The 25,429-nt window shown below is 43.6% G+C and overlaps 1 protein-coding gene across 4 annotated transcripts in view; it reads right to left on the bottom strand.

The window, feature by feature from the left end:
- Window positions 1-25,429, bottom strand: part of DIXDC1 (DIX domain containing 1) — a 95,236-nt gene that overhangs the window by 54,603 nt on the left and 15,204 nt on the right. For all 4 annotated transcript variants that reach the window (XM_058446494.1, XM_058446493.1, XM_032167378.2 and 1 more), the window contains one exon: window positions 2,747-2,876. In XM_058446494.1, the coding sequence (XP_058302477.1) occupies window positions 2,747-2,876 (130 nt within the window). The remainder of the gene's footprint in view (window positions 1-2,746; window positions 2,877-25,429) is intronic.

The raw sequence follows: 25,429 nt of genomic DNA, 5'->3' as shown, positions 1-25,429 counted from the left end.
ATAATAAAATAAATAAAATGGACTCTGCATGGAAATAGACTATGGAGAGAGGAAACAGGGAGATCAGTCTGAAGGATGATGAAAATAGTCAAGACAGGACATGATGGTTTGGGCTAGAGTGGAACAGGCTGACTGATGAGAAGTTAGATATCAGGTATATTGTGAATACAAAGCAGATGGCACATATGAAAGATTCGATATATGAGAAAAAGGACAATTAGGAACACCTTCTAAGTGTTCTGCTCTAACACCTAGGCAAATGATAATGCAGTGTGTTACTCAGATGAAGAAACTTGGAGAATAACGGGATTGGTAGGGGGAAGGACGTCCAAATTTCTGACTAGGATGTGTGAAATTTGAGTTGCATGTTAGACATCCAAGTAGAGATGTTGGACATTCATGTCTATAACTTAAGGAAAAATTCAAGCTTAAAGATACAAATTTGGGAAGAAATCACTTAGGAGTAGATAATATATAAGAGGGCTGAACCTGCAGCACTCCAGCATTAGAGGTCAGGAAGGAAATGAAAAGCCAGCAAAACAAATGAAAGAAGCCCGTGAGGAAGGAAGAAAACTAGAAGTTAACAGGATTCTGGAAGCCAAGTAAAGAAAGTCTTTGAAGAGAAGGACGTTATCAACTATGTCAAGTACTGCTATGTTGAAAAAAATGAGGTCTGAGGCCTAGACGCTGGATTTGATAAGGTGGAGGCTTAGCCACTGGATTTGATATGACCTTGAGGAAGGCGGTTTCAGTGGAGTGGGATCAAAAGCCTGATAACGGCAGATTAAAGAAAGCATAGGAAATAAGGAAGTGGATCCAGTGAGTATAGGCAAAATCTTGTGAGGAGCTTTTCTGTCTAGCAAAGTCACAATAGAAAGTTGTGTTTAAGAACCTGGGTTTTGGCTGGGCGCGGTGGCTCAGCCCTGTAATCCAGCACTGTGGGAGGCCAAGGCAGGCAGATCACGAGGTCAAGAGATCGAGACCATCCTGGCCAACATGGTGAAACCCCGTCTCTACTAAAAAATACGAAAATTAGCTTGGCGTGGTGGTGCACGCCTGTAGTCCCAGTTACTTGGGAGGCTGAGGCAGGAGAATTGCTTGAACCCAGGAGGTGGAGGCTGCAGTGAGCCGAAATTACACCACTGCACTCCAGCCTGGCAACACAGCAAGACTCCATCTCAAAAAAAAAAAAAAAAAAAAGGGAAAAAAAAAAATAACCCTGGGTTTTGCAGGGGAGGGAATGGGAAAAAAAGGGCCTAGGATTTGGAAAAATAAGAATACATATTCATATTACTTGTATAGACATAGAATGGGAAGTTTCTCTGGGAAGAAATGCAAGAAACTGCTAACACTAGTTGCCTCTAGAAGGAAAAATGGGTAGCTGGTGGGGGGACATAAGTGGAAAAAGGAGGTTTGATCTTACATCCTTTTGTACATCTGGATTTCCTACTAGTCCATGTATAACCTATTCAAATAAGTGAAACATTAAATGTTTAAAACAGGCTTTGGAATTAACGTAGATCTAGGTTTGTACCTCTACTTTGGCACTTACAGTTATGTGACTTTGTAAAGTTGCTTATCCTTCCTAAGCCTCATAAAATGAATACAATAGTAGTAGTCATATTATACACCTATCATAAATAAATCAAAATAGCATGTTTAGCTATTTTGTTTGACTCATACTAAGTACTATTTATTTTTATAAATCTTCTCTTTTAAGCTTGTTTCCTAAAAGTGGGGATAATATTATGTTTCCCAAAGATGTGATGATTAAATGAAATTAAACAAGATAGAAAGTGTTCAATCCTAGCAGTTGCTATTACCGTTGCCATTCTTACTATCATTACAGATGAATACTCTGATGAATTCATAAACTGTCTCAATGAGGTATTCATGGATGGGCTGCTTGTTGCAAACCTGGCTTCTTTCGTACCACTTGTAGGTCCTATATCCCTCAAGAACTCAAAGCAAAGTCAGCTAACTAATGTAACAATAAATGTTTGAGAACCTATTATGTGCATTTGGCTAGAGCTTGCATAAACAGAAAAACATTATACTATGCCTGCTCTTAAAGAGCTCAGATCACACAGGATAGGTAATCAAATGATTACCACATAATTACCATTCGATGAGAGAAATAATAATAGAAATATGGAAAAATGCTGTGGAAATAAGGTTATGGTACCATCTAGTAAGAATGACTGGCAACAACCCCAGGGTTCAAGAGGAAAAAACCTTTTATGAAGCATTACGGCAGAAGGGTCCTTTTGCCAGTAACATCCCTCTTTTTGCCTGACTACTACTTCCTTCTCTGGCCTTGGTTTAGATACCAGTTCTTCTGGTAGGCTCAGTTGAGACATCAGTTCTGGTAAGCCAATCCCCCAGCCCCTAAGACTGGGCTGGGTGTCCCTCCTATGTGCTCCCATCTGTGCTTACCCCACTGGAGTACTAAGCACATTAATGGAATTGACTTCACTTTCCAGCCTTTCGAACTAGTTTGGTAGACTCTTGACAGCATAGACTATTCTCATCCTCATATTCCCAAAGCATAATACAGTGCCTGGGACACAATGTTTATTGAATAATAAATAAATGAATTAATCTTGGGCAAGTATTTTAAGTCTTCTGTACCTCCACTGCCATATATTCTAAAGAAAACATAACCTGCTGTAAAAGGCATATGGAGGATAAAGAAGGCCAGGTTCTGATCTATGTACTCTTGTATCAGAGCCCAGGGCCAACTGACCAACAATCTCGATGAGATATGCCAGGACCACGCCATCCCGGAGATCCTGTCGCAGGTCCTGCACAGGCTTCACTGCTGGCCTCTTCTTCAGCTGTGCATTCACCCAGGCCACATAGGCCTGCAGCTGTTGCTGGAAAATAAAAGATATAACTAAGGGAAAGTTGGCATATTAATCTCAGCCCTTATCTCATACCCTCTGAGGAAGCGTTTGTGACTGGGGTATGATAAACAACCTATATCCAGAAGCAGGAGAAATTTTTGAGGAAAGAAAGAAGAAAGATTATATCATGGTCAGACACAGAACATGTTCACAAATTCTCTAGTTTTATGCTGATCTGCAGTGATAAGCTAACCTCGGACTTGGGTGGCACTGTAGACCCACATAAGCAGATGAGTCTTTCAATGACTATGACTCTTGCTTTCCTCAAGTTTTGCTCTGTTGACCAGGGATGAGTGCTTGGCCCAGAACCACAGCCAGTTTTCAGGTCTATTCACGACTGCCAGCAACCCACCACACTTCTCAGAAACAGTCACTCGTGCCATATGCATAACGGACTGTGATACTCATACGAATTGCTCTTGGGAAACCAGGAATAAACAATAAACCATGCTCAGAGCTGCCTCTCCCATAGCTGCTTTCTTCAAAATGAGACTTAAGTGAAATCATCTCACAGTCAACCCAAGATTTATTCTCCTGAGCCAATAATCCTAGGATTGCTACAGAGTTAGTTTTAATCCATGCTTTATATTGTCAAAGAGGATCTGGTTACCGAAAACCTACACAAAGAAGGAAAAAGAAAGGCTACAGTGAGCAATGTTACTGAAGACTGACAGGCATTTTCATTTACTTTTAGACAAAGCTAGGGCCCAGTATCATCAGAAACTGGTCAGGCATCTAGGTAGGGACATACAACTCATTCCAATCCTTGGACAACCCTACATATTACATTTTGTCCATTAAACAGAACTTGTATTCAGATGTTTATGCTGATTATTTGGTCAAAAGATGGGCACTAATATCAAAATATCACACAAGCAATGTCACAGTCCAAGTAGCAGCTCTGACTGATTTCTTTGCAGCCCAGGACCCTGAGCCTAAAATTTAAGTTCAAGGGCTAATTGTATTAAATTATAATTTGGTTAAAATACAGTTGATTCCTAAGCCCCAAGTACTTCCTTAATGAAACAATGTTGGAAATTACTCACTGGCTGCTTCCTGAACATAAATTAAATCGTCATTATTTTCTCTCCGTGTCAATTTGTGAGAATAAATAACATCGTTTGGAAGACAGTGCTAAGACAACAATCCATCAGTCACTGACAAACTGTAGAAGTGCAATGATCAGGAGGACATAGGAGGAGGAATCTAATACTTATTGAGTACCTATCATGAACTAAACACAATTTTTGGTGTTTGACCCATGTTTTAATTAATGAATGTACCTGGGCCAGGGCCTGACATAAAATGGACGCTTACTAAATGTACTAAATGACATTATTTTTGTCATCGTCATCCAATTCAATTCTCAGAAAAACAACTACACTAGAGTTAGCATTATCTCCATTTTATGGACGAGGTTCAGAGATGTTATGTAACTTCTCTAATGTCCCCATAGCTAGGACATAGCAGACATGGTATTAAAACCCAGTAACGTTGTCCCTGCATTTACCAAGGGCCTCTTGCTATCCAACTTACTCTACGGAACAGAAATGGCTGCACCTGCTGCCTCACGTGGGCCAGACACCCATCGCCAGGGACCAGATGAGATCTGTGATGCTCCAAGGTCTGCTCCCACTGTGCAGTCAGAAGCAGACCAGGCAAAGGGCACCTCTAGAGTGAACCACTCTGGTCTGAGGGAAAGCAGTTAAGCCCAGAAAAGACACTAAGGTGACAGGTGGGATCTGATTACCTGGCTTTTATATAAAACTCCTAACCAATTTCCCTGTATCTATTATCATCCTCAACCCACCCTCCACACATTCCTGCTTAAAATCTGTTACTGGTCTCTAATTATCCTCAAAGATAAAATCCAATTGCCATTTAAGCTCGTCACATGCTAGCCTTCACCTGTTCTCCAGCTTCACCCCAATTCCCCAAATACCCACCATGCTTCTGAATTATGTACAGTTCCCCAAATGCACCATGCTTTCCAGCCGCTCCACCTCCTTCTAACTCCTGCCTCTTTTTTTTGTTTTGTTTTGTTTTGTTTTGAGACAGAGTCTTGCTTTGTCGCCCAGGCTGGAGTACAGTGGCATGATCTCGGCTCACTGCAACCTCCGCCTTCCAGGTTCAAGCAATTCTCTTGTCTCAGCCTCCCTAGTAGCTGGGACTACAGGCACCTGCTACCATGCCCAGCTAATTTTTGTATTTTTAATAGAGATGGGGTTTCACCATATTGGTCAGGCTGGTCTTGAACTCCTGACCTCAGGTGATCCACCCACCTCGGCCTCCCAAAGTGCTGGGAATACAGACGTAAGCCACCGCACCCGGCCAACCTGCCTCTTCTTAAGTCTCAGCTCAAGCATCACTTTTTTCAGAAACCCTTCCCCGACCTCTCAGATACCTCAGACTCCGATCTCCTTGAGGGCATCCTATGTCACACAATCAGTTCAACAATAATTTGAGGCACTGTACCCAGTTATGAGGCTACAACAAGCCCCAGCTTGCAGGCTGGTAGAAACAAAGCTATGACGGGGTACATAGGGTGCTAATAGAGTATTAGCCCAACCTGAACCCCAAGCTTCAGAGGGTCTCCGGAAGGAGGACAAGAAGCAAAGAGGACAGTGAGCTCAAAGGAGCTAAGGCCTGAAATATGCTTTATGTGGAGAGTCACAATAGTTCAGAATTATTTGACTCTTAAGAGTAGCAGATGCTCAACAAATATTTGTTTGAATCAGTTAATCATTTGTCACATTTTATCAGGCCAATAACTAAGATGACTGCAAAAGTTAATTGCGTGGGGGACAAACAAGAACAAGTATTTTTCTTGAGGTCAAGATAATTTCTACTTAAGTAGCCTTAGTTTTTTCTTGCCCATAGAAGTCGTCTCTGATGCAAAACTGATTAGTACTGTTAAGTATTTTTCATGCACATTACTCACAGTCTGGTCTTCCAACAAAAGAGGATTCCACAGCATAAACAGTAAAATAGTCACTTTTCTGAACACCTACTTTGTATCAAGAGCTATGCTAGGTTCTTTAAACACATATTCTCTAATGCTAATCTGGCAGGGAGATGTTTTTGTATTTATTTTCCTCATTGAAAATAGAGACACAAAATGGTGAAATAACTTGTTCATGGTTACCCAAACAGTAAATCATGAATATGGAATCCAGATATGACTCCCAAGCCAATGCTCTTTCCACTCTACCACGCTACTGCCTAAATAAATGCACTGCTGAGGCTTAAATGACTTCCCTAGAACTTTTAGGATGTACCTGAGTCTAAACCACTCCCTCCACCACATCCAATGCTTGAATCCCTTGTGTAATAAACTATACTAAGCGGCTGTCTACTAAAGTGTGCTTCCCAGATCAGTAGCATCGGCAACACCTGGGAGCCTGTTAGAAATGTGGACTCCTGGGCTCCTCCCCAGCCTACTGAATCACAGCCTATATCTTAACAAGCTCTCCTGGTGATTCATATGCACATGAAAGTATGAGAAGCACTGACCCAGCCCGCTGTGGCCATACCTGGCTGCATATCAAGGTCACAAGGGAAGTTTTTCATAAGCAGACGTCATCCTAAATCTCCCAGTTGTCTCCAGAGGGTAGGAACTCAGAAAGCTTTATCTTCCCAAGCTTTCCCATATGATTCTTGTAAAGCTGACTTGAGTCTTTTCCCAGCGAAACATTCCAGTTCCCTTAAACTAGGGGTTCCCAGCCCCCTTGGTTAACAATCAGAATCACCTGGAAAGCTTTTTAAAAAATACTAATGTCTAGGCCCACCATAGAGCAGTGAGAATTTCTGAGAGTGGGACCAAGGTATATCAGTATTCCTCAAGAGCTCCTAGTAACATGCAGAGATGTGAGCCAAGGTTAAATATTCTTTACATAAAATAGTCAAAAGTATTACTGTTTTTCTTTTTCTTTTCTTTTTTTTTTTTTTTTTAAGACAGAGTTTCACTCTTGTCTCCCAGGCTGGAGTGCATTGGCACGATTTCGGCTCGCTGCAACCTCCGCCTCCCGGGTTCAAGCAATTCTCCTGCCTCAGCCTCCCGAGAAGCTGGGATTACGGGCACCAGCCACCACGCCCAGCTAATTTCTGTATTTTTAGTAGAGACAGGGTTTCACCATGTTAGCCAGGCTGGTCTCGAACTCCTGACTTTGTGATCCACCCACCTCGGCCTCCCAAAGTGCTGGGATTACAGGCGTGAGCCACTGCGCCCGGCCAAAAGTGTTACTGCTTTTCTAAATCTCTCTGAAACCATGACACCTAGAACCTAATACTCCCTAGACGTAATGAAGACATACAGCTTCTTCATTCAAAATGCTGTATTTCGCTGGGCATAGTGGCTCATGCCTGTAATCCCAGTACTTTGGGAGGCCAAGGTGGGCAGATCACTTGAGGTCAGGAGTTCGATACCAGCCTGGCCAACATGGTGAAACCCTGTCTCTACTAAAAATACAAAAATTAGCTGGGTGTGGTGGTGTACACTTGTAATCCCAGCTTCTTGGGAGGCTGAGGCAGGAGAATCACTTGAGCCTGGGAGGTGGAGGTTGCAGTGGGTCGAGATTGCGCCACTGCACTCCAGCCTGGGTGACACAGAATGAAACTCCATCTCAAAAACAAACACAAAAGCAAAATGCTGTATTTCTCTTTCTCCTCTTTCCTTCCTTCTTTGGCCAATAGATCCACTGCTGACTTGCACTAAGAGGTCATTCAAAACCACTAAGTATTATTTTTCATTCTGAAACAATCTTAGACTTAGCAAAAATGGTAGAGTTCACCATTACCCAGGTAGCCCAAATTTTTACATCTTACATAAGCACAGTACAATGATCAAAACAGGAAGCTAATGTTATGGGATCCTTGGGTGTCACTTTGCTAGCTGGAAACCTCTGTGGCCAATGGCGCCCTTGCCTGAGTTTTGCTTGGGCCCGCTGGGCCCACTCAGTCTGGCAGGCTCGCGCTGCCAGCTTGGATCCTGTGCCTGCCAAGGACAAGTGGAGTGGCGAGGGGTGTGTGATCAAGTGAACATGGGGTCTAGCCACTGCGCACAGCCAGACACACTGACTGTGGTGGGGTGGGCAGCTCCAGGCACTGGCACAGGTGCAGGCTCCCTGCGAGGCTGCAGCTGGACCAGGCATACTGCAAGCAGCTTCCACAGCTGGCACCAGAGAATGTGGTGGTGCCTGGAAGCTTGGAGACTCCAAGAACCACAGAGCCCAAAAGAGGGTGTCACAGACCTGGCTTGGGGAGCTCCTAGGTCTGGGCTCCCCAAAGGGAGCTCTTCTCTCTGCAGCTCTTCTCTCCTTCTCTATTCTCTCCTTCTTGTTGCCTGCAACATGGTGAGCAAGTGGCATGTTTCAGACCTGTTGGTGTTACAGGTCTTTCAGCGCCACCATTTGGCAGGTCCCAAGTTCCTGCCCTGCATCCAGGAAGAATGAGGTATGCAGATAAGTGGAGGGTAAGGCGAAGAGGAGCTTTATTGAGCAATAGAACAGCTCAGAGGAGACGTGCAGTGGGTAGCTCATCTCCACAGCCAGGGTGTCCCGATGAGTGTTCAGCTCTCAGCAGAGAGGAGACCCTGGAGTGGGTAGCTCTTCTCCTCAGCTGGTTTTCGCATCATCTGCTTACCTCTCAGCAGGGAGGAGACCCTGGAGTGGGTAGCTCCTCTCCACAGGCAGGTCGTCCCATCATTTCCCAAGTCTGGTTGAGTCTGGGGTTTTGATGGGCTTCAAAGGGGAGGAAGTGTGTACTGATTGGTTCATGGGTGGCCATGGGTAGGCCTGGAAAAAACACCAAAAATTCCCACTCCGGTCTTCGGGGCTGGCAGCCCGGCCCCCCAGGCTTCAGGCCTCCCTGGTTTGAAGGTGGGTCTTCACCAGGAACCTGCCCCCTTTCCACACAGGAGCCTGTCTGCCTCCTGCCACATGCCAAGGGGCATGTGTAGGCCAGCGCTGAGCTGCCCACAGCACCCCCTCAGCCTCCCTCCGGTGCTTTTCGGCACCCAAAGTCCAGAGGGAGCTGAGGCAGCAGGGGGCTGGCATGTCAGTGCTGCCCCAACCCTGTGCACACCCAGCCAGGTTGTGGCAGTGCCCGGGCTTGGCCTCAACTTTGCTCCAAGATCAGAGCAGGTGCAGGGAGTTAGAAGAGGCCAGGCAGCAGGAGCAAGCACTTCCAAGCCTAGCTCCTGAGAGTGCAGCGATGCCTGGGTCCACAGCTGTGGCTTGGGTGGCTGCAGCTGCAGCTGTACCTCAGGGGTTGGGGCTCCTGCCTGCTCCTGGCCCCCAAGAGCACAGGGATGCCTGGTCCACAGCCATGGCTTGGGTAGCTGCAGCTGTGCCCGGGAGGCCAGGACTCCTACCTGCTCCTGGCCCACAAGAGCACAGGGATGCCTGGGTCCACAGCTAGGGCTCTGGTGACTGCAGCTGCGCCCAAGAGGGTGGGGCTCCTGCCTGCTCCTGGCCCCCAAGAGCACAGGGATGCCCAGGTCTGCAGCTACAGCTTTCCAGCTGCAGCTGCACCCAGAGAGCATGAAGCTCCCACCCTGCCAACTCAGAGGGGGCAGGCTTCTGCCTGTCCCTGGCTCCCACCAGCTCTGTGGAACGTGCCACCCCGGCCACACCTGCCCCACTGCAGCCGGCATCATGGCAACAGCTGCTCCAGATGGACTGCCGCTGCCATCACTAACAGTGACAAAATACCATTACCTAATCTAGACTTGGTTCAAATTTCACCAACTGTCCCACTAATGTCCTTTATCTGGTCCAGGATCCCTTCCAAGATCTCACAGTGCACTAGGCTGCCACGTCTCTTCCATCTCCTCCAATCTGGAACAGCTGCTCAGTCTTTCTTTGTCTTTCATGACCTTGACAATTTTGAAGAGTGCTGGCCAGTTGTGCTGTACAATGTCCCACAATTTGGGTTTATCTGAAGTTTTCTCATAATCAAATTCAGGTTATGGAATTTTGGCAAGAAAACCACAGAAGTCACATTGTGCTCTTCTCAGCGAACCATACAAAAGGCACATGATGCCAATACATCTCGTTATTGAAGTTAACTTCGGTCAGTTGGTTAAGGTAGTATCTGCCACATTTCTCTACTGTAAAGTTGCTCTTTTTCCCTTTGTAATGAATTAGTATTTGTGGGAAGATGCTTTGAGACTATGAAAATATCTTCTTTCTCATCATTGCTTTTCCCATCCATTTCAAATTTAACATTTATTGATTTTTCTTTCCTGCTACAACTATTATTATGGTGGTTCCCAAATGATGATTTTCTAATTCTGTCATTCCTCCTACATTTATTAATTGTAATTCCAACTGTGAGGAAGAGCTCTCTCCTCCCCCATTTATTTATTTACATATTTATTTATTTATTGAGACAGGGTCTCACTCTGCTGCCCAGGCTGGAGTGCAGTGGCACAAACACAGCTCAGTGTGCTTTGACTTCCTGGGCTCAAGCAATCCTCTTGCCTCAGCCTCCTTAGTAGCTGGGACTACAGGCATGTACCACTATGCTAAGCTAATTATTATTATTAGTTTTTTATAGAGACAGAGTCTCACTATGTTGCTCAGGCTGCTCTCAAACTTCCAGGCTCAAGTGATCCTCCCACCTCAGTCTCCCAAAGTGCTGGGATTACAGACATGAACTCCCATGCCTGGCCCTCTCCCCCATTTATTTATTTATATCAGTATATCATGGACATTTACTTTATTTTTTATGTCTGCTATTAATCAGTTACTGTAATTATTTATTTTAGGCCAGGCAAGGTGGCTCAAGCCTGTAACCCCAGCACTTTGGAAGGCCAAGGCAGGAGGATCACTTGAGGTCAGGAGTTCGAGATCAGCCTGGCCAACGTGGTGAAACCTCGTCTCTACTAAAAATACAAAAATTAGCTGGGCATGGTGGTGGGCACCTGTAATCCCAACTACTTGGGAGGCTGAGGTAGGAGAATTGCTTGAACCTGGGAGGCGGAGGTTGTAGTGAGCCAAAACTGTGCCATTGCACTCCAGCCTGGGCAACAAGAGCGAAACTCCATCTCAAAAAAAAATTATTATTATTACTATTTATTTTGCTGCTCAAGTTGTTCCAGATTTGGCCATTAGGATACCTTCATTCATATTGGTTCCTGTATTATTATCATATGCCTAGGTCATTTTTTTTAAATTGTGATTAAAGAAACAAAAATTTTACCATATTAACTAGTTCTAAGTGTAAATTCAGTAGTGTTAAGTATATTCACATTGTTGCGAAACAAATCTATAGACCTCTTTCATACTGCAAAATTGAAACTGTACCAATTAAGCAACTCTGAATTTCCCCCTCCACTCAGCCCTTGGCAACCACCATTCTACTTTCGGTCTTTATGAATTGACTACTTTAGATACTTCACATAAGTGGAATCATACAGTATTTGTCTTACGGTGATTGGCTTATTTCAGTTAGCATAATGTCCTCAAGGTTCATCCATGTTGTAGCATGTGACAAGATTTCCTTCCTTTTCAAGGCTGAATATAGTCCACTGTGTGTGTGTGTGTGTGTGTGTGTGTGTGTGTGTGTATGTGTGTGTATACGCCACATTGTCTTTATCCATTCATTAGTTGATGGACATTTGCGTTGCTTCCACCTCCTGGATATTGTGAATAATGCAGCTATACAAGTATATAAATAGCTCTTCAAGATCTTTTTTTTTTTTCTTTTTTTTTTGAGCTAGAGTCTTACTCTGTCACCCAGGCTGGAATGCAGTGGTGCGATCTTGGCTCACTGCAACCTCTACCTCCAGGTTCGAGCAATTCTCCTGCCTCAGCCTCCTGAGTAGCTGTGGTTACAGGCATGCGCCACCATGCCTGGCTAATTTTTGTATTTTTAGTAGAGACGGGGTTTCACCATGTTGGCCAGGCTGACCTCAAACTCCTGACCTTAAGTGATCCGCCCGCCTTGGCTTCCCAAAGCGCTGAGATTATAGGCATGAGCCACCGCACCCAGTCAAGATCTTGATTTCAATTATTTTCAATATATACCCAGAAGTGGAACTGCTGAATCATATGGCCTGTTTATCTTTTGAGTACTTACTTTCTGACACTGTAAGATTTTCCAGACTCCTCATCTAGTACTCTCCCTGCTTCAGCTCTGTATCAGCTATTCCTCTTTCTCTTCCTCCCTCCATCCCTCCTTTCCTTCCTTTTTTTTTTTTTTTTGACAGGGTCTCGCTCTGTTGCCCAGGCTGGAGTGCAGTGGCACAATCACAGCTCACTACAGCCTCAGCCTCAACCTCCTGGGCTCAAGCAATCCTCCCAACTCAGCCGCCCGAGTAGCTGAAACTACAGGTGGACACCACCATGCCTGGATAATTTTTGTATTTTTTGTAGAGATGGGGTTTTGCCATGTTGCCCAGGCTGAACTATTTCTTAAAAGAACTCTGGTTCCTTTTATTGGAGAATAGTTTTTAGGAAGCAAGATTTAGGTGACAGGTGTGCTCACTGCTACTGAGGTAATATTCTAGGTCCTCTCAGTAGATAAAGTAGGAAATTTATATATGCATACATACATACCTATATGTACCTATCTTGACATATATATATGAATGTATGGAATGTATATATATATGGGGGTGTGTTGTGTGTGTGTACATATATGTTTACATACATAATTTATACCATAAATTATATTGATATCTCCTCCAACCCAACACCACAGAGTTAATCCTTTCCTTTCACTTTTCCTTATTTGTGTAACTACTTTCTCCTGAGAAAACTGACTCTCACTATCCATAATATATATTTATTTGCTCAGTCCCTGAATACACATAAAATCATTTCAGAATTGCTAACTCATACCTGTTGAAAAATAAATTTACTAACTGCAATAGAGTATTTGTATAAGGTTGTCCCTCAGTATCCATAGAGGACTGGTTCCAGGAACTCCTTTGGATATCAAAATCCACAGATGCTCAACTCTCTGATATAAAATGGCATAGTATTTGCATATAACCTAAGCACCCTTTTAAATCATCTCTAGATTACTTGTAATAGCTAATATAATGTAATGTTATGTAAATAGTTGTTAAGCTGTAATAGTTTAGGACAGACATCTGGTCCGTGGCCTGTTAGGAACCGGGCCGCAGAGTGAAGCTTCATCTGTATTTACAGCTGCTCCCCAATGCTCGCATTACCACCTGACCTCCGCCTCCCGTCAGATCAGCGGTGGGATTAGATTCTCATAGGAGTGGGAACCCTATTGTGAACTGTGCATGTGAGGGATCTAGGTTGCACCCTCCTTATGAGAATCTAATGACTGATGATCTGTCACTGTCTCCCATTACCCCAAAACAGGACCATCTGGTTGCAGGAAAACAAGCTCAGGGCTCCCACTGATTCTACATTATGGTAAGTTGTATAATTATTTCATTATATATTACAATGTAATAATAAAAAAATAAAGTACACAATAAATGTAATGTGTCTGAATCACCTCAAAACCATCCCCCGTCTGGTCCATGGAAAAACCGTCTTCCATGAAACCGGTCCCTGGTGCCAGAAAGGTTGGGGACCTCTGGTTTAGGGAATAATGACAAAAAAAAAAAAGTCTGTACCTACTCAGTACAGATGCAATTCTTTTGTCAAATATTTTTGATCTGCAGTTTGTTGAATCCACAGATGCTGAAGCCATGGATACAGAACCCATGGATAGGGACAGCTTACTGTACAATACTTTTTGTCTTTAGCCTTACAGTACACAGCCAAAATACTGCTTCCAAAGTTACCTGGGTTAGTTCTTTCCTTTTCCGCTCCTTCCACTGTGGTTATATTATTCATTTATAATACAGTTAGGTTCATTTGTTACTCTTTGTAGTTCATTTTTGGTTAGCCCCACATTCTGGTTGATTTTACTGATTGATTGATTGATTGATTGATATGGAGTATCACTCTGTCTCCAAGCTGGAGTGCAATGGCGTGACCTCGGCTCACTACGACCTCCACCTCCCGGGTTCAAGCAATTCTCCTGCCTCAGCCTCCTGAGTAGCTGGGATTACAGGCACGTGCCACCATGCCTGGCTAATTTTTTATATTTTTAGTAGAGACAGGGTTTCACCATGTTGGCCAGGCTGGTCTCAAACTCCTGACCTCAGATGATCTGCCTGCCTCAGCCTCCCAAAGTGCTGGGATTACAGGAGTGAGCCACTGTGCCTGGCCTGGTTGATTTTAATTATTATTTTTTTGGATAGATGAAAAATTAATATGGTCCTGAAAGAGCTATTCAAAAACATAAAAAGTGTCACTCCCACATCATTCTTTCCACCGCACTCCCATGTACCTCTCCGCACCCTATCCCACATAACCAAGCTCATTAGTTTCCAGTTTATATGGAAAATAACAGATACATGTATGTCCCTTTATTTCCCTTTCTTTCTTTTGTGAAAAACATGATAGTATTGATACTAATTTGTACTTTCCTTTCTAACTTCACTTCATTTGATTCACTTGATTTAATTCTGAAAATCACTCCAAAGTGGTTTATAGAAATCTGCCCCATTTGTTTTTTCTTTGTTTGGTTTTTGGAGACAGGGTCTTGCTCTGTTGCCCAGGCTGGAGTTCAGTGGCATGATCACAACTCACTGCAGCCTCAACCTCCCAAGTTCAATCCATCCTCTAGCCCCATCCTCCACAGTAGGACCATAGTCACACGCCACCACAACTGGCTAATTTTTGGATTTTTTTTTTTTTTTTTTTGAGACAGAGTCTCACGCTGTCACCCAGGCTGGAGTGCAGTGGTACAATCTCGGCTCACTGCAACCACCGCCTCCTGGGTTCAAGTGATTCTCCTGCCTCAGCCTCCCAAGTAGCTGGGATTACAGGCACGTACCACCACACCTGGCTAATTTTGTATTTTTAGTAGAAATGGGGTTTCACCATGTTGGTCAGGCTGGTCTCGAACTCCTGACCTCATGATCTGCCTGACTTGGTCTCCCAAAGTGCTGGGATTACAGGTGTGAGCCACCGTGCCTGGCCAATTTTTGGATTTTTTTGTAGAGACACAGTCTCACTTTGTTGCTCAGGCTAGAACTTCTGGCCTCACCATCTTCCCACCTTGGCCTCCCAAAGTCTGGGATTAGAAGTAAACCACTACCTGTAAACCACTGCCTTAGTGTTTTCTTGATTGTTCTTGTGTATTTATTTCACCACATGAACTTTAGTGTCAATTTGTCTAACTTCCTAAAAAGGCTTCTTGGAATTTTTACTGGGATTGTATTAAACTTATAAATTAATTTAGAGAGAACTGACATATTTATGATGCTGAATCATCCTATCCAAGAACATTGTATTAGTCTGTGTTCACACGGCTGACAAAGACATACCCAAGACTAGGAAGAAAAAGAGATTTTAAGACGGGCATGGTGCCTCATGCCTATAATCCCAGCACTTTGGGAGGCTGAGGCAGGCAGATCACTTGAGGTCAGGAGTTCAAGACCAGCCTGCCCAACATGGTGAAACCCCATCTGTACTAAAAATACAAAAATTAGCCAGATGTGGTGGCACGCACTTGTAATCCCATCTTCTCGGGAGGCTGAAGCAGGAGAACCGCTTGAACCCAGGAGGTGGAAATCGCAGTGAGCCAAGATTGTGCTACTATACTCCAACCTGGGTGACAGTGAAACTCCATCTCAAAAAAAAAAAAAAAAAAAAAGATTTAATGGACTTATAGTTCTACATGGCTAAGGAAGCCTCACAATCATGGCAGAAGGCGAGGAGCAAGTCACATCTTACATGGATGGCAGCAGACAAAATAGAGACAGAGTTTGTGCAGGGAAGCTCTGCCTCATAAGCCATCAGATCTCGTGAGGTTTATTCACTATCATGAGAACAGCATAGGAAAGACCTGCCTCCATGATTCAATTACCTCCCATTGGGTCCCACAACACGTGGGACTTCAGGAAGAGATTTGGGTGGGGACATAGCCAAACTATATCATTTTGGGGCCCCTGGCCACTCCCAAATCTCATGGATATTCATAAATAATATTAGTCTGTAGTTTTTTTTTTGTACCATCTCTATAATGTTTAGATATAAATATTACACTTCGTAAATACTTTTAGGAAATTCTCCTTCATTTTATTTTTCTAATTTTTAATTTTTGTAGGTATAGAGTAGGTATACATATTTATGGGTTTTCCTTCATTTTCAGTGCTCTGAAATAATTTACACAACATTGTGTCCATCTGATATTTGAAGGTTTAGTAGAATTACCCATGAGATAATCTGGGCCTGTACTTTTTTGAGGAATAATTCCTTAATAGGGTTCTCTAATTCTTCTATAGAAATTGGTTTGTTTAAACTTCCATTTTCTATCAATTTTGGTAATCAGTATTTACCTAGGAAATTACCCATTTCATCAAAGTTTTTTAATGTATTTGCACAGAGGATTGCGAAGTCTGTTGTAATTACTTTTTCTGTTTCAGTGGCTATTTTTCTATTGTCATTTCTTATTTTGTGTATTTGTATTTTCTCCCTTTTTTTCTTATTTATGTTAGCTAGTGGTTTGTCTGTTTTGGTAATTTATTTTAAAAAACCTTAAAAGCAAAATGGTTTGAAGAATTACTGCTATTCCACAAAAGGGTGACTAAAGTCAGCAATAATGTTGTACATTTTAAAGTAACTAAAAGTATAATTAGGTTATTTGTAACACAAAGAAAGGATAAATGTTTGTGGTGATGGATACCCCACTTACACTAATATGATTATTATATATTATAAGCCTATATCACAATACCTCATGTACCCCATAAATATATACACCTACTGGCTGGGCACAGTGGCTCACGCCTCCCAGCACTTTGGGAGGCTGAGGCGGGTGGATAAGCTGAGGTCAGGAGTTCAAAACCAGTGTGGCCAACATAGTGAAACCCTATCTCTACTAAAAATACAAAAATTAGCTGGGCATGGTGGCATATGCCTGTAAGCCCAGCTACTCGGGAGGCTGAGGCAGGAGAATCGCTTGAACTCGAGAGGCAGAGGTTGCAGTGAGCCAAGATCATGCCATTGCACTCCAGCCTGGGCGACAAGAGTGAAACTCTGTCTCAATATATATATATATATATATATATATATACTTTGTACCCACAAAATAAAATAATTAAAATAAGAAATATTGCTATTCAATCTAAGTCTCTCTAAAACTGTAATACCTAGAACCAAACACAATACTCTAGGTATAAAACCAGATACTCAGCTTCTTCATTCAAGATACTTCATATTCTTTTCTTTTTTTCTTTTTTTTTTGTCACATTGTTGACTCACACTAAACTGTCAACCAAAACCCCTAAATAATTTTTAACACATTTTGCTGTTAAACCATATCCCTTCCATCTTTGAGCTTGTAAAATTGGTTTTCTTGATCCACACTTGCCTTTAATAAATTTCACCTTGTTAGATTCTGTCTCAAGAGATCCTGTCATTCCATGCATTCATTTATTCAAGTCAACATCTTCTTGAGTCCCTACTATCTGCCAGGCATTGTGCCAAGGTTAGCACTTACAGGCACATAAATAACGGACACAAAGTGATTGCTGCTACAAGGGAGAAACTTTTTTTAAAAAAAGCTATTTATGCAGAGAAGGAGCAACAGGATGGAAGACCGGGGGAATTAGGAAAAGGTCAACAGGGAAGGAGACATTTGGCTGGTTCTTTACGGATGTCTGCCAATTGCAGAGGGGACAAGGGCAGAGGTGATGGAAGGAGGAAGGGTCAGAAGACATATAGTATCTTAGAGGAACAGCCAGTTGAGGAGGTAGCGTGTGGGCACAGCTGTCAGTGGCAGGTGATAATGTTGGAGAAACAGGTCTGCCCGAGACCACCAGCACTTAGACTAAGGCTTAACGACCTTCAGCAGGAAAGTGTGAAGTTGTGAAACAGGAGAGTGAAACTATGTGACCGGCATCCTGGAATACAAAGAACAGCATGCAGATTGAAGAAGGCAACGAGGAGCCCAGGCAATAATCCAAGCAAGAGAAGATAAGCACCTAAACTGAAGCAGCACCAGTGAGCAAAGGACAAACTCCAGAAACAAGTCAGAGATGACTGATAGGATGTAGGCAGCGACAAAAAGAGGGTCCAAAAAGTCAGGCCTGAATGACTGGCTGGCTGGTGATGCTTTACTGGGATGGAGAAGACATGAAGAACAAGCACTGGGGAAAAGTCAATGGCTCGGTTTTGAGAGAGTCTGAGCTATTTGTAGAACACCAGAGTATAGATGTTCCACAGCCAGTTGGCAAAACACAGGTCTAGAGCCCAAGAGCTGGGGGCGGGGTGGGAGATCCACGTTTGAGAGTATCTAGATATAAGTTTGCCAGTGAGATAACTGCCATCTACCAAGCACTTACTACATGCCAGGTATTGTGCTAAGCACTTTGCTACATCCCTTATACACATATTTTCCCTTCATATTGACCCTGCAAGGAAATATTTTTCCCATTTTACAGATGTGGAAACCAAGGTTCAGAGGAATATGCCCACAGTCACAGGGCTGCTCGGTGACAGAACAAGGGTTTGAATTCAGTGCTGATGCTAAATCCTGGGCTCTACAGCATCCCAAAAGGTAAGATGAGTTCTAAGAGTTATTTGGCAGGGAAGGAAATGGGAGAGACCATGATGCATCAAGGTTTCAGAGAAGAGGAAGAGAGCTGCGTCCTCTGATCAGGAGTGTGGGGAAGTGTGGAGGTGGGAAGAGGGAAGCTGAAGGAGTTCAAATGCAGCTGTCCCTCAAGTCATTCCTTCCTATGAAGTAGCCCAGTTTATCTGCTGAGGGTGAAAAGGACGGGGAGAATGAAGGAGGCTTCAGGAAAGGGTCGGAGACTTGCAGCAGACCCCGTGAGAAGCTGGAAAGAACACTGACTGCTAAAGATTCCTGGCAGCACCAAGCACTCAGCTAGGACTGGACATCATCATTTTGTAATTGAATCAATCAGCAAGGTTGTATGATTTGCTCCAGACCTGCTCAGCAGGCCTGGGCCATGAGCAGGGGAAACCAAGGATGGGCTAATCTAGGACTGAAAATAATCAGAGGAGAGGCAGTGACCACCGGGGCAAAGGAAGTGAGCGTGGTGTTGAAAGTGCTTGAAGTGACAGTAAAGTCTGGGCCAGGGAGAAGAAATTAAGAGACAGTGGATGAGCCTTAAGAAGATGGAGGACAGGAAGGAAAGGAGAACTTGATGGAATGAAAAAAATAAGTTTAATGGGAATGTAGGACTGTGAAAACTGGGGTTTTGAGCAGAGTAGTTTCAGAGTTCAAGATTTCAGGGGTGGGGAAATTCTGTAGAGTAAGTTCCAGAATGGCCTCTGTATGTGGCCTTGTAGAAGTGGCATGGAGGGGGACAATCATTACAGTGGGGACAGTCCAGGAACTGGGAGGCTAGACTGTGGATCCTAAAGTCCTGTCTAGAGAATGGTAGAGACTAAGGTGCTGAGGCTATTTGGCATTCAGTCCAGATCCAAGTTACTTTATTCTTTTCTCTTTTTTTAAAATTTTTATTTTTTGTAGAGATGGAGTCCTTGCTATGTCGCCCAGGCTAGTCTCGAACTCCTGGCCTCAAGCCATCCTCCTGCCTTGGCCTCCCAAAACACTGAAATTATAGGTGTGAGCCACCACACCCAGCCTTCATGTAACTTTAAAAACTAGTATGTCTTCAATTAAATCATTGATGAAAAAATTTTAGTTGAAGATAAGCCTTTGGCATGTCATCACTGTGTTTGCATGCTGACATGAATCTGTTCAATGGCATCTAACAGCGATCAGAGCTTCACAAGTGAACAGGGCTAGTCTTATCCACAGGTGAAGGGTTATACTACCCTTCTTTAGGCTGCTGCCTCTCCCTTTATGTCTAAATTAGGGAGTCAAGAACTAAACTGAGGCCGGGCGCGGTGGCTCACGCTTGTAATCCCAGCACTTTGGGAGGCTGAGGCGGGCGGATCACGAGGTCAGGAGATCGAGACCACAGTGAAACCCCGTCTCTACTAAAAATACAAAAAAATTAGCCGGGCGTGGTGGCGGGCGCCTGTAGTCCCAGCTACTCGGAGAGGCTGAGGCAGGAGAATGGCGTGAACCTGGGAGGCGGAGCTTGCAGTGAGCCGAGACTGCGCCACTGCACTCCAGCCTGGGCGACAGTGATACTCCGTCTCTAAAAAAAAAAAAAAAAAAAAAAAAAAAAAAAAAAGAACTAAACTGAGTGTCTGTCTCTTTGACCTGAAGATATCTGTACTTCTCATCCAAGGGGCAGGCAAGACCCTGTTCTTCCTATAAATGCCCACTGCCAGCTCTGAAGAAACTGACTTAAGGACAAAGTAGACACTTGTGAAGGCCAGCCATGCCATCCACTTCTCCCACAAAGCAGTTTGTCTTCAAAGAGGCCTGCGGGGCAAGCCTGGGCCCTGAGTGGCTCTGCTGCTTGATTTGAACAATATATTAGGGCTTCTCTTTCTGTAGCAGGTGAAATACCATATGTCTTTTACAGGAGGCTGTTACTCTCTGAAAGGTGGACTAGTAGTTTCATTTCTTCATTTTTTTTGGCCTCATTATTTTTTAAAATTATAACTTGTGTAAGAAGCAGATATGTAAAATAGGGAAAAGCAGTGCTTCTCTGATTAGGCCAGGGTCGGGAGTCCAAAACCCAGCTCACTTTTCCTGTGTTTCTCCACCCTCAAGCCCCCACCCCTACTCTCTAGCCATCTAAAGTAATTTAAGGGCTTCACACAGCAGCTGAAAACACGAACCAAAACAGATATAAAAACCAAAAGAAAAAAAAACCGCATTTTGTTTCCTTCTAACACTATCATTTTACAAGTCTATTATTCAATGACAAAAAGATAAAACAGGCTCAGCAAAATGAAAATATCTGGAATATTGAGAAATAGATCTTGCTTATTCTGGGGACAGTGTCCACAGGCACTCAGAATGGTCCAGCATTTGACATACCATTGTAGGCTTTTCTACAATACAGCCTCTAACAAAATTAGGCCGCCCCAAATCCCCGTTCATAGAACTGTTTACTTTCATACCAAGAAGGTTGGGAAAACACCAAAATCTGCATGTGGTGTGTACCCAGGCCGACTTCAATGAGTTCCCGCTATGACACCTAAAGTTCTTAAGAGGTTCTCCAAAATTACAAAGGAAAAAAAACATGTTGGCTGGGTGCAGTGGTTCATGCCTGTTAATTCTAGCACTTTGGGAGGCTGAGGTAGGCAGATCACTTGAGGCCAGCAGTTAAGAGACTAGCTTGGCCAGCAAGGCAAAACTCCATCTCTACTAAAAATACAAAAAAACTGACCAGGTGCAGTGGCTCACACCTGTAATCCCAGCACTTTGGGAGGCCAAGGTGGGCAGATAGCTTGAGGTCAGGAGTTCGAGACCAGCCTGGCCAACATGGCGAAGCCCCATTTCTAATAAAAATGCAAAAATTAGCCTGTAATCCCAGCACTTTGGGAGACTGAGGCGGGCGGATCACGAGGTCAGGAGATCGAGACCATCCTGGCTAACCCGGTGAAACGCCATCTCTACTAAAAATACAAAAAATTAGCTGGGCACAGTGACGGGCGCCTGTGGTCCCAGCTACTCGGGAGGCTGAGGCAAGAGAATGGCGGGAACCCAGGAGGCGGAGCTTGCAGTGAGCCAAGATGGCGCCACTGCAGTCCGGCCTGGGCAAAAGAGCGAGGCTCCATCTCAAAAAAAAAAAAAAAAATACAATAATTAGCTGGGTGTGGTGGCAGGCACCTATAATCTCAGCTACTTGGGAGGCTAAGGCAGGAGAATCACTTGAACCCAGGAGGTGGAGGTTGCAGTGACCCAAGATCGTGCCACTGCACTTCAGCCTGAGCGACAGAACGAGACTCTATCTCAAAAAAAAAAAATAATAATAACCGGGCTGGTGGTGTATGCCTGTAATTCCAGCTACTTGGCAGGCTGAGGCACAAGAATCCTTTGACCCCAGGATGCAGAGGTTGCAGGGAGCTGAGATCGTGCCACTGCACTCCAGCCTGGGCAACAGAGCAAGACTTTGTCTCAAAAAAAAACCATGTCAGCAAGGCCTATGGTTGTTCTGTGTGTACTAAATGTGTCTGTGACAGAACCAAGTGTGCCTTCCTTATTGAGGAAAAGAAAAAGTATTGAACACACCAGCACAAAGTCAGAAAACTAAACAAATAAATGAAGCTCTTTTGCATTACAATAATTTTTAAAAAAGGAAAAAGAACTATATCTTGATTATGACCCTGGATCTTGGTCAAGAGAGGCAAAGTAGGAATGATCAGATTCTAACTAGGCTTACAGTGATAGTCTAGCTAACAGCTCCTGGGGTATCTGCCCAGCCCACAATGATTCCCTCTTCTTTAAGAACCCTCCTCTGTGCACACAGTGGTGGGTCCTATGTCCAGGTTGGCATTGTATCACCCCCTCCACTGGCCACACTTGATTGGTCTAGCAAAGTTGATTGGTGAAACCCAGCCAATCCCTGGAACTTTCTGAACTGGCATTTAGGAATAGAATCAGTCTTCCTCCTCCTCCCTTATCTCTCTCAAAGTTGTAAGATATAAAACTTAGACGTTGCCGTAGGCCATGCTGCCCACCTGAGAAGGAAAAACCAGCTCTAGTAAATGGGAATAAAGCCAGCATAGAAAGAAGCAGATAAGAGGCAGAGAACAGAGGAAGAGATCCTGCCAGTGTCAGAGTTCTTGATTTCATTGTTTCTGCTGCATCCCTACCCTTTCCATGGTTTAGTTTTTCTACCTTTCCTTGGATTCCATGAGTCAATAACGTCCACTTCCTATCCCTGCTAGTTCAAGTTGGGTTTTTGGCACTTGTAACCAAACTAATTTAAAAAAAAAGACCAAGACAGTTGGTACATACTACGTGTGTCAGTGTTGAACTAATCTCAATCTGGAGTTTCATGACTAACTTGTTCTAAGGAAGCTAAAAGGATGCCAGTATAATAAATGTCTAGAACAACTGAAGGTTTTCATGGTAACCACCCTCTGAGTCAGGCCTCAGAAGAAATCAGTCAGTAGACACAACAAGAGTTAAAACTGTCTGAGAAGGATTTTGGCTTGATGAGACTGGAGCCCTCTAAAGTTGTGAGAGCAGTGATAGTACCAAGAAGTGGCCGGTGGAAGGAGGCTTTAGCAATCCCATAATCTCCATCAGCTTCCTCCAAGACACTCCAAATAACCCTATGATTTTAGGTAAAAGTCTTCTAGTATAGACAATTCTATCCAAAATCTTCATTTGTGCAAGAAATCTTGACCTTGAAAGCTTTCTTGCTACCAAAAGTAACTTTCTTCCTGTTTTTCTTTGGGATCTGCCCTTCCTTCCAAACAAGTTTGTAAACCGAGCCTCAGTTCTCTATCTCCTCCAAGACTCAAGCTCACAGAATTCCTGCAGGGGACTTATTTGTTAGAGTTGTGAAAGCACCAAGGGGACTTCACCAGGGAAGTGGGTGGTATCTACTGTTCTTAGAGTAGAAACAGCCAAGGAGGTGGCTCTATGTTTTCCTGCTGGCAACAAGAAAAGCAGAGAGCTTTTGTGGTATGCTAGAGAGACAGTTCAGGAGGAGACATGAATGGCTCAGGAAGGAAATTAGTTTTACAGTGAAACCAGATACCTGTTTAGAACTCTGAGACCCTCCAGCAGCAGGAGATGAGGAGATGAGGGTGGGGAAGTTGCTGAGAAACTAAGAGGAAGGCTAGAGATTTAGAAATCTTATGTTATTACTGGCCTAAATTCTGCCAGTAAACACCCTATTGTATTTCTTTTCTATTAACTCTTTTAGCCCTTTACTGAACCTGGAAAAGCTATTTGTTCATTGAATTTGATGGCTAATTGGGTACAAATAAAGTTCACAAGTAAAAATATCCTTAAATTTCTTCTTCCTTTCATGGACAGGTTCTTTGTACAGAAGTCTCCCTTACCCATAGTTTTTCTTTCCACAGTTTCAACCACCCAGGGTCAACCACCATCTGAATATATTAAATGGAAAATTCCAGAAATAGGCCAGGCGCAGTGGCTCATGCCTGTAATCCCAGCACTTTGGGAGGCTGAGGCAGGCGGATCACCTGAGGTTAGGAGCTCGAGACCAGCCTGGCCAACATGGTAAAACCCTGTCTCTACTAAAACTCTAAAAATTAGCCGGGCATGGTAGCACATGCCTGTAGTCCCAGCTACTGGGGAGACTGAGGCAGGAGAATCACTTGAGCCCAACAGGTGCAAGGCGGAGGTTGCAGTGAGCTGAGATCACATCACTGCACTCCAGCCTGGGTAACAGAGTGAGACACTGTCTCAAAAAATAAATTAATTAAAATCAAAATTTTAAAAATAATAATAAATCGTCCAACACTCTGAGTAGTGTGATGAAATCTTGTGCCATCCCACTCTGTTTCACCCAAGACATGACTCATACCTTTGTCCAGCATATTCAAGCTGTCTATGCTACCTGTCATCTTCTTATTGGAATGACTGCCAAGGTATCGCAGTGCTTGTGTTCAAGTTGCCCTTGTTTTACTCTACAATGGCCTCAAAGTATAAGAATAGTGATGCTAGAAATTCAGATATGCCAAAAGATGCTGTAAAGTGCTTCCTTTAAGTGAAAAGGTGAAAGTTCTTGACTTAATAAGGAAAGAAAATAAAATCATATGCTGAGGTTGCTAAGATTTATGGTAAGAATGAATCTTTCATCCATGAAATTGTAAAGATGGAAAAAGGAATGCATGCTAGTTTTGCTGCCATACTTCAGACTGCAAAATTTTTGGCCACAGTGCTTAGTTAAGATGGAAAAGACATCAAATTTGTGGGTAGAAAACATGAACAGAAACAGGCTCCGATTGATGGCAGTCAGGTTCAGTACCATCCATGGTTTCAGGCATCCACTGGGGGTCTTGAGATGGATCTCCCTTGGATAAAGGAAGATTAATGTATTAGTATTCAGCCCAGTGGTCAAAAGATAATATATCAGAAAGTAAAGAGCTAAAGATTTTCTGAAAAATATCATCTCCTAAACTTATTTTCTAATTTCCATCAGTTATGAGTCCCCAAACACTCTCTGCTCCTTCACAAGTACATGTTACAAGGTAAGTGCTCAATAAATGCATGTGAATGAATGGATGAATGAAGTATCACTCTATAGTCTAGGGGTGTCCCTCATCCTAGAAACAGGAGATAAGAGCCCACCCTCAGGGCCTGTGGAATTGGTTCTCTATTCCCTTACCACATCTAGCTAATATCCATGACCACTTTAATGGAGCTTGGTTTGGGGGACAACAAACAAGAAAATGCATTCAGGAAAGTGTCAGTTTTAGCCTTTGGTCCTTACAGCCTAGACAACAAGGCCAAGAATGGCAGATGAAGCCTTTCTAGTGTTCCCTAGATCCTCTGAACCGCCTCGGGGAGTGGCACCTGGCTAACAGTGCCCTATCTCTGCTCCATATGCCTGGCCAACCCATCACTCACCACGAGGAACATAAAGCTGCCTGATAGCCTGC

Source organism: Hylobates moloch, unplaced genomic scaffold (genome assembly GCF_009828535.3).
Source record: "Hylobates moloch isolate HMO894 unplaced genomic scaffold, HMol_V3 SCAFFOLD_11, whole genome shotgun sequence".
NCBI lineage: Eukaryota > Metazoa > Chordata > Mammalia > Primates > Hylobatidae > Hylobates > Hylobates moloch.
Note: the sequence above shows the minus strand (reverse complement) of the source record. Positions and strands in the feature narration are given on the sequence as shown.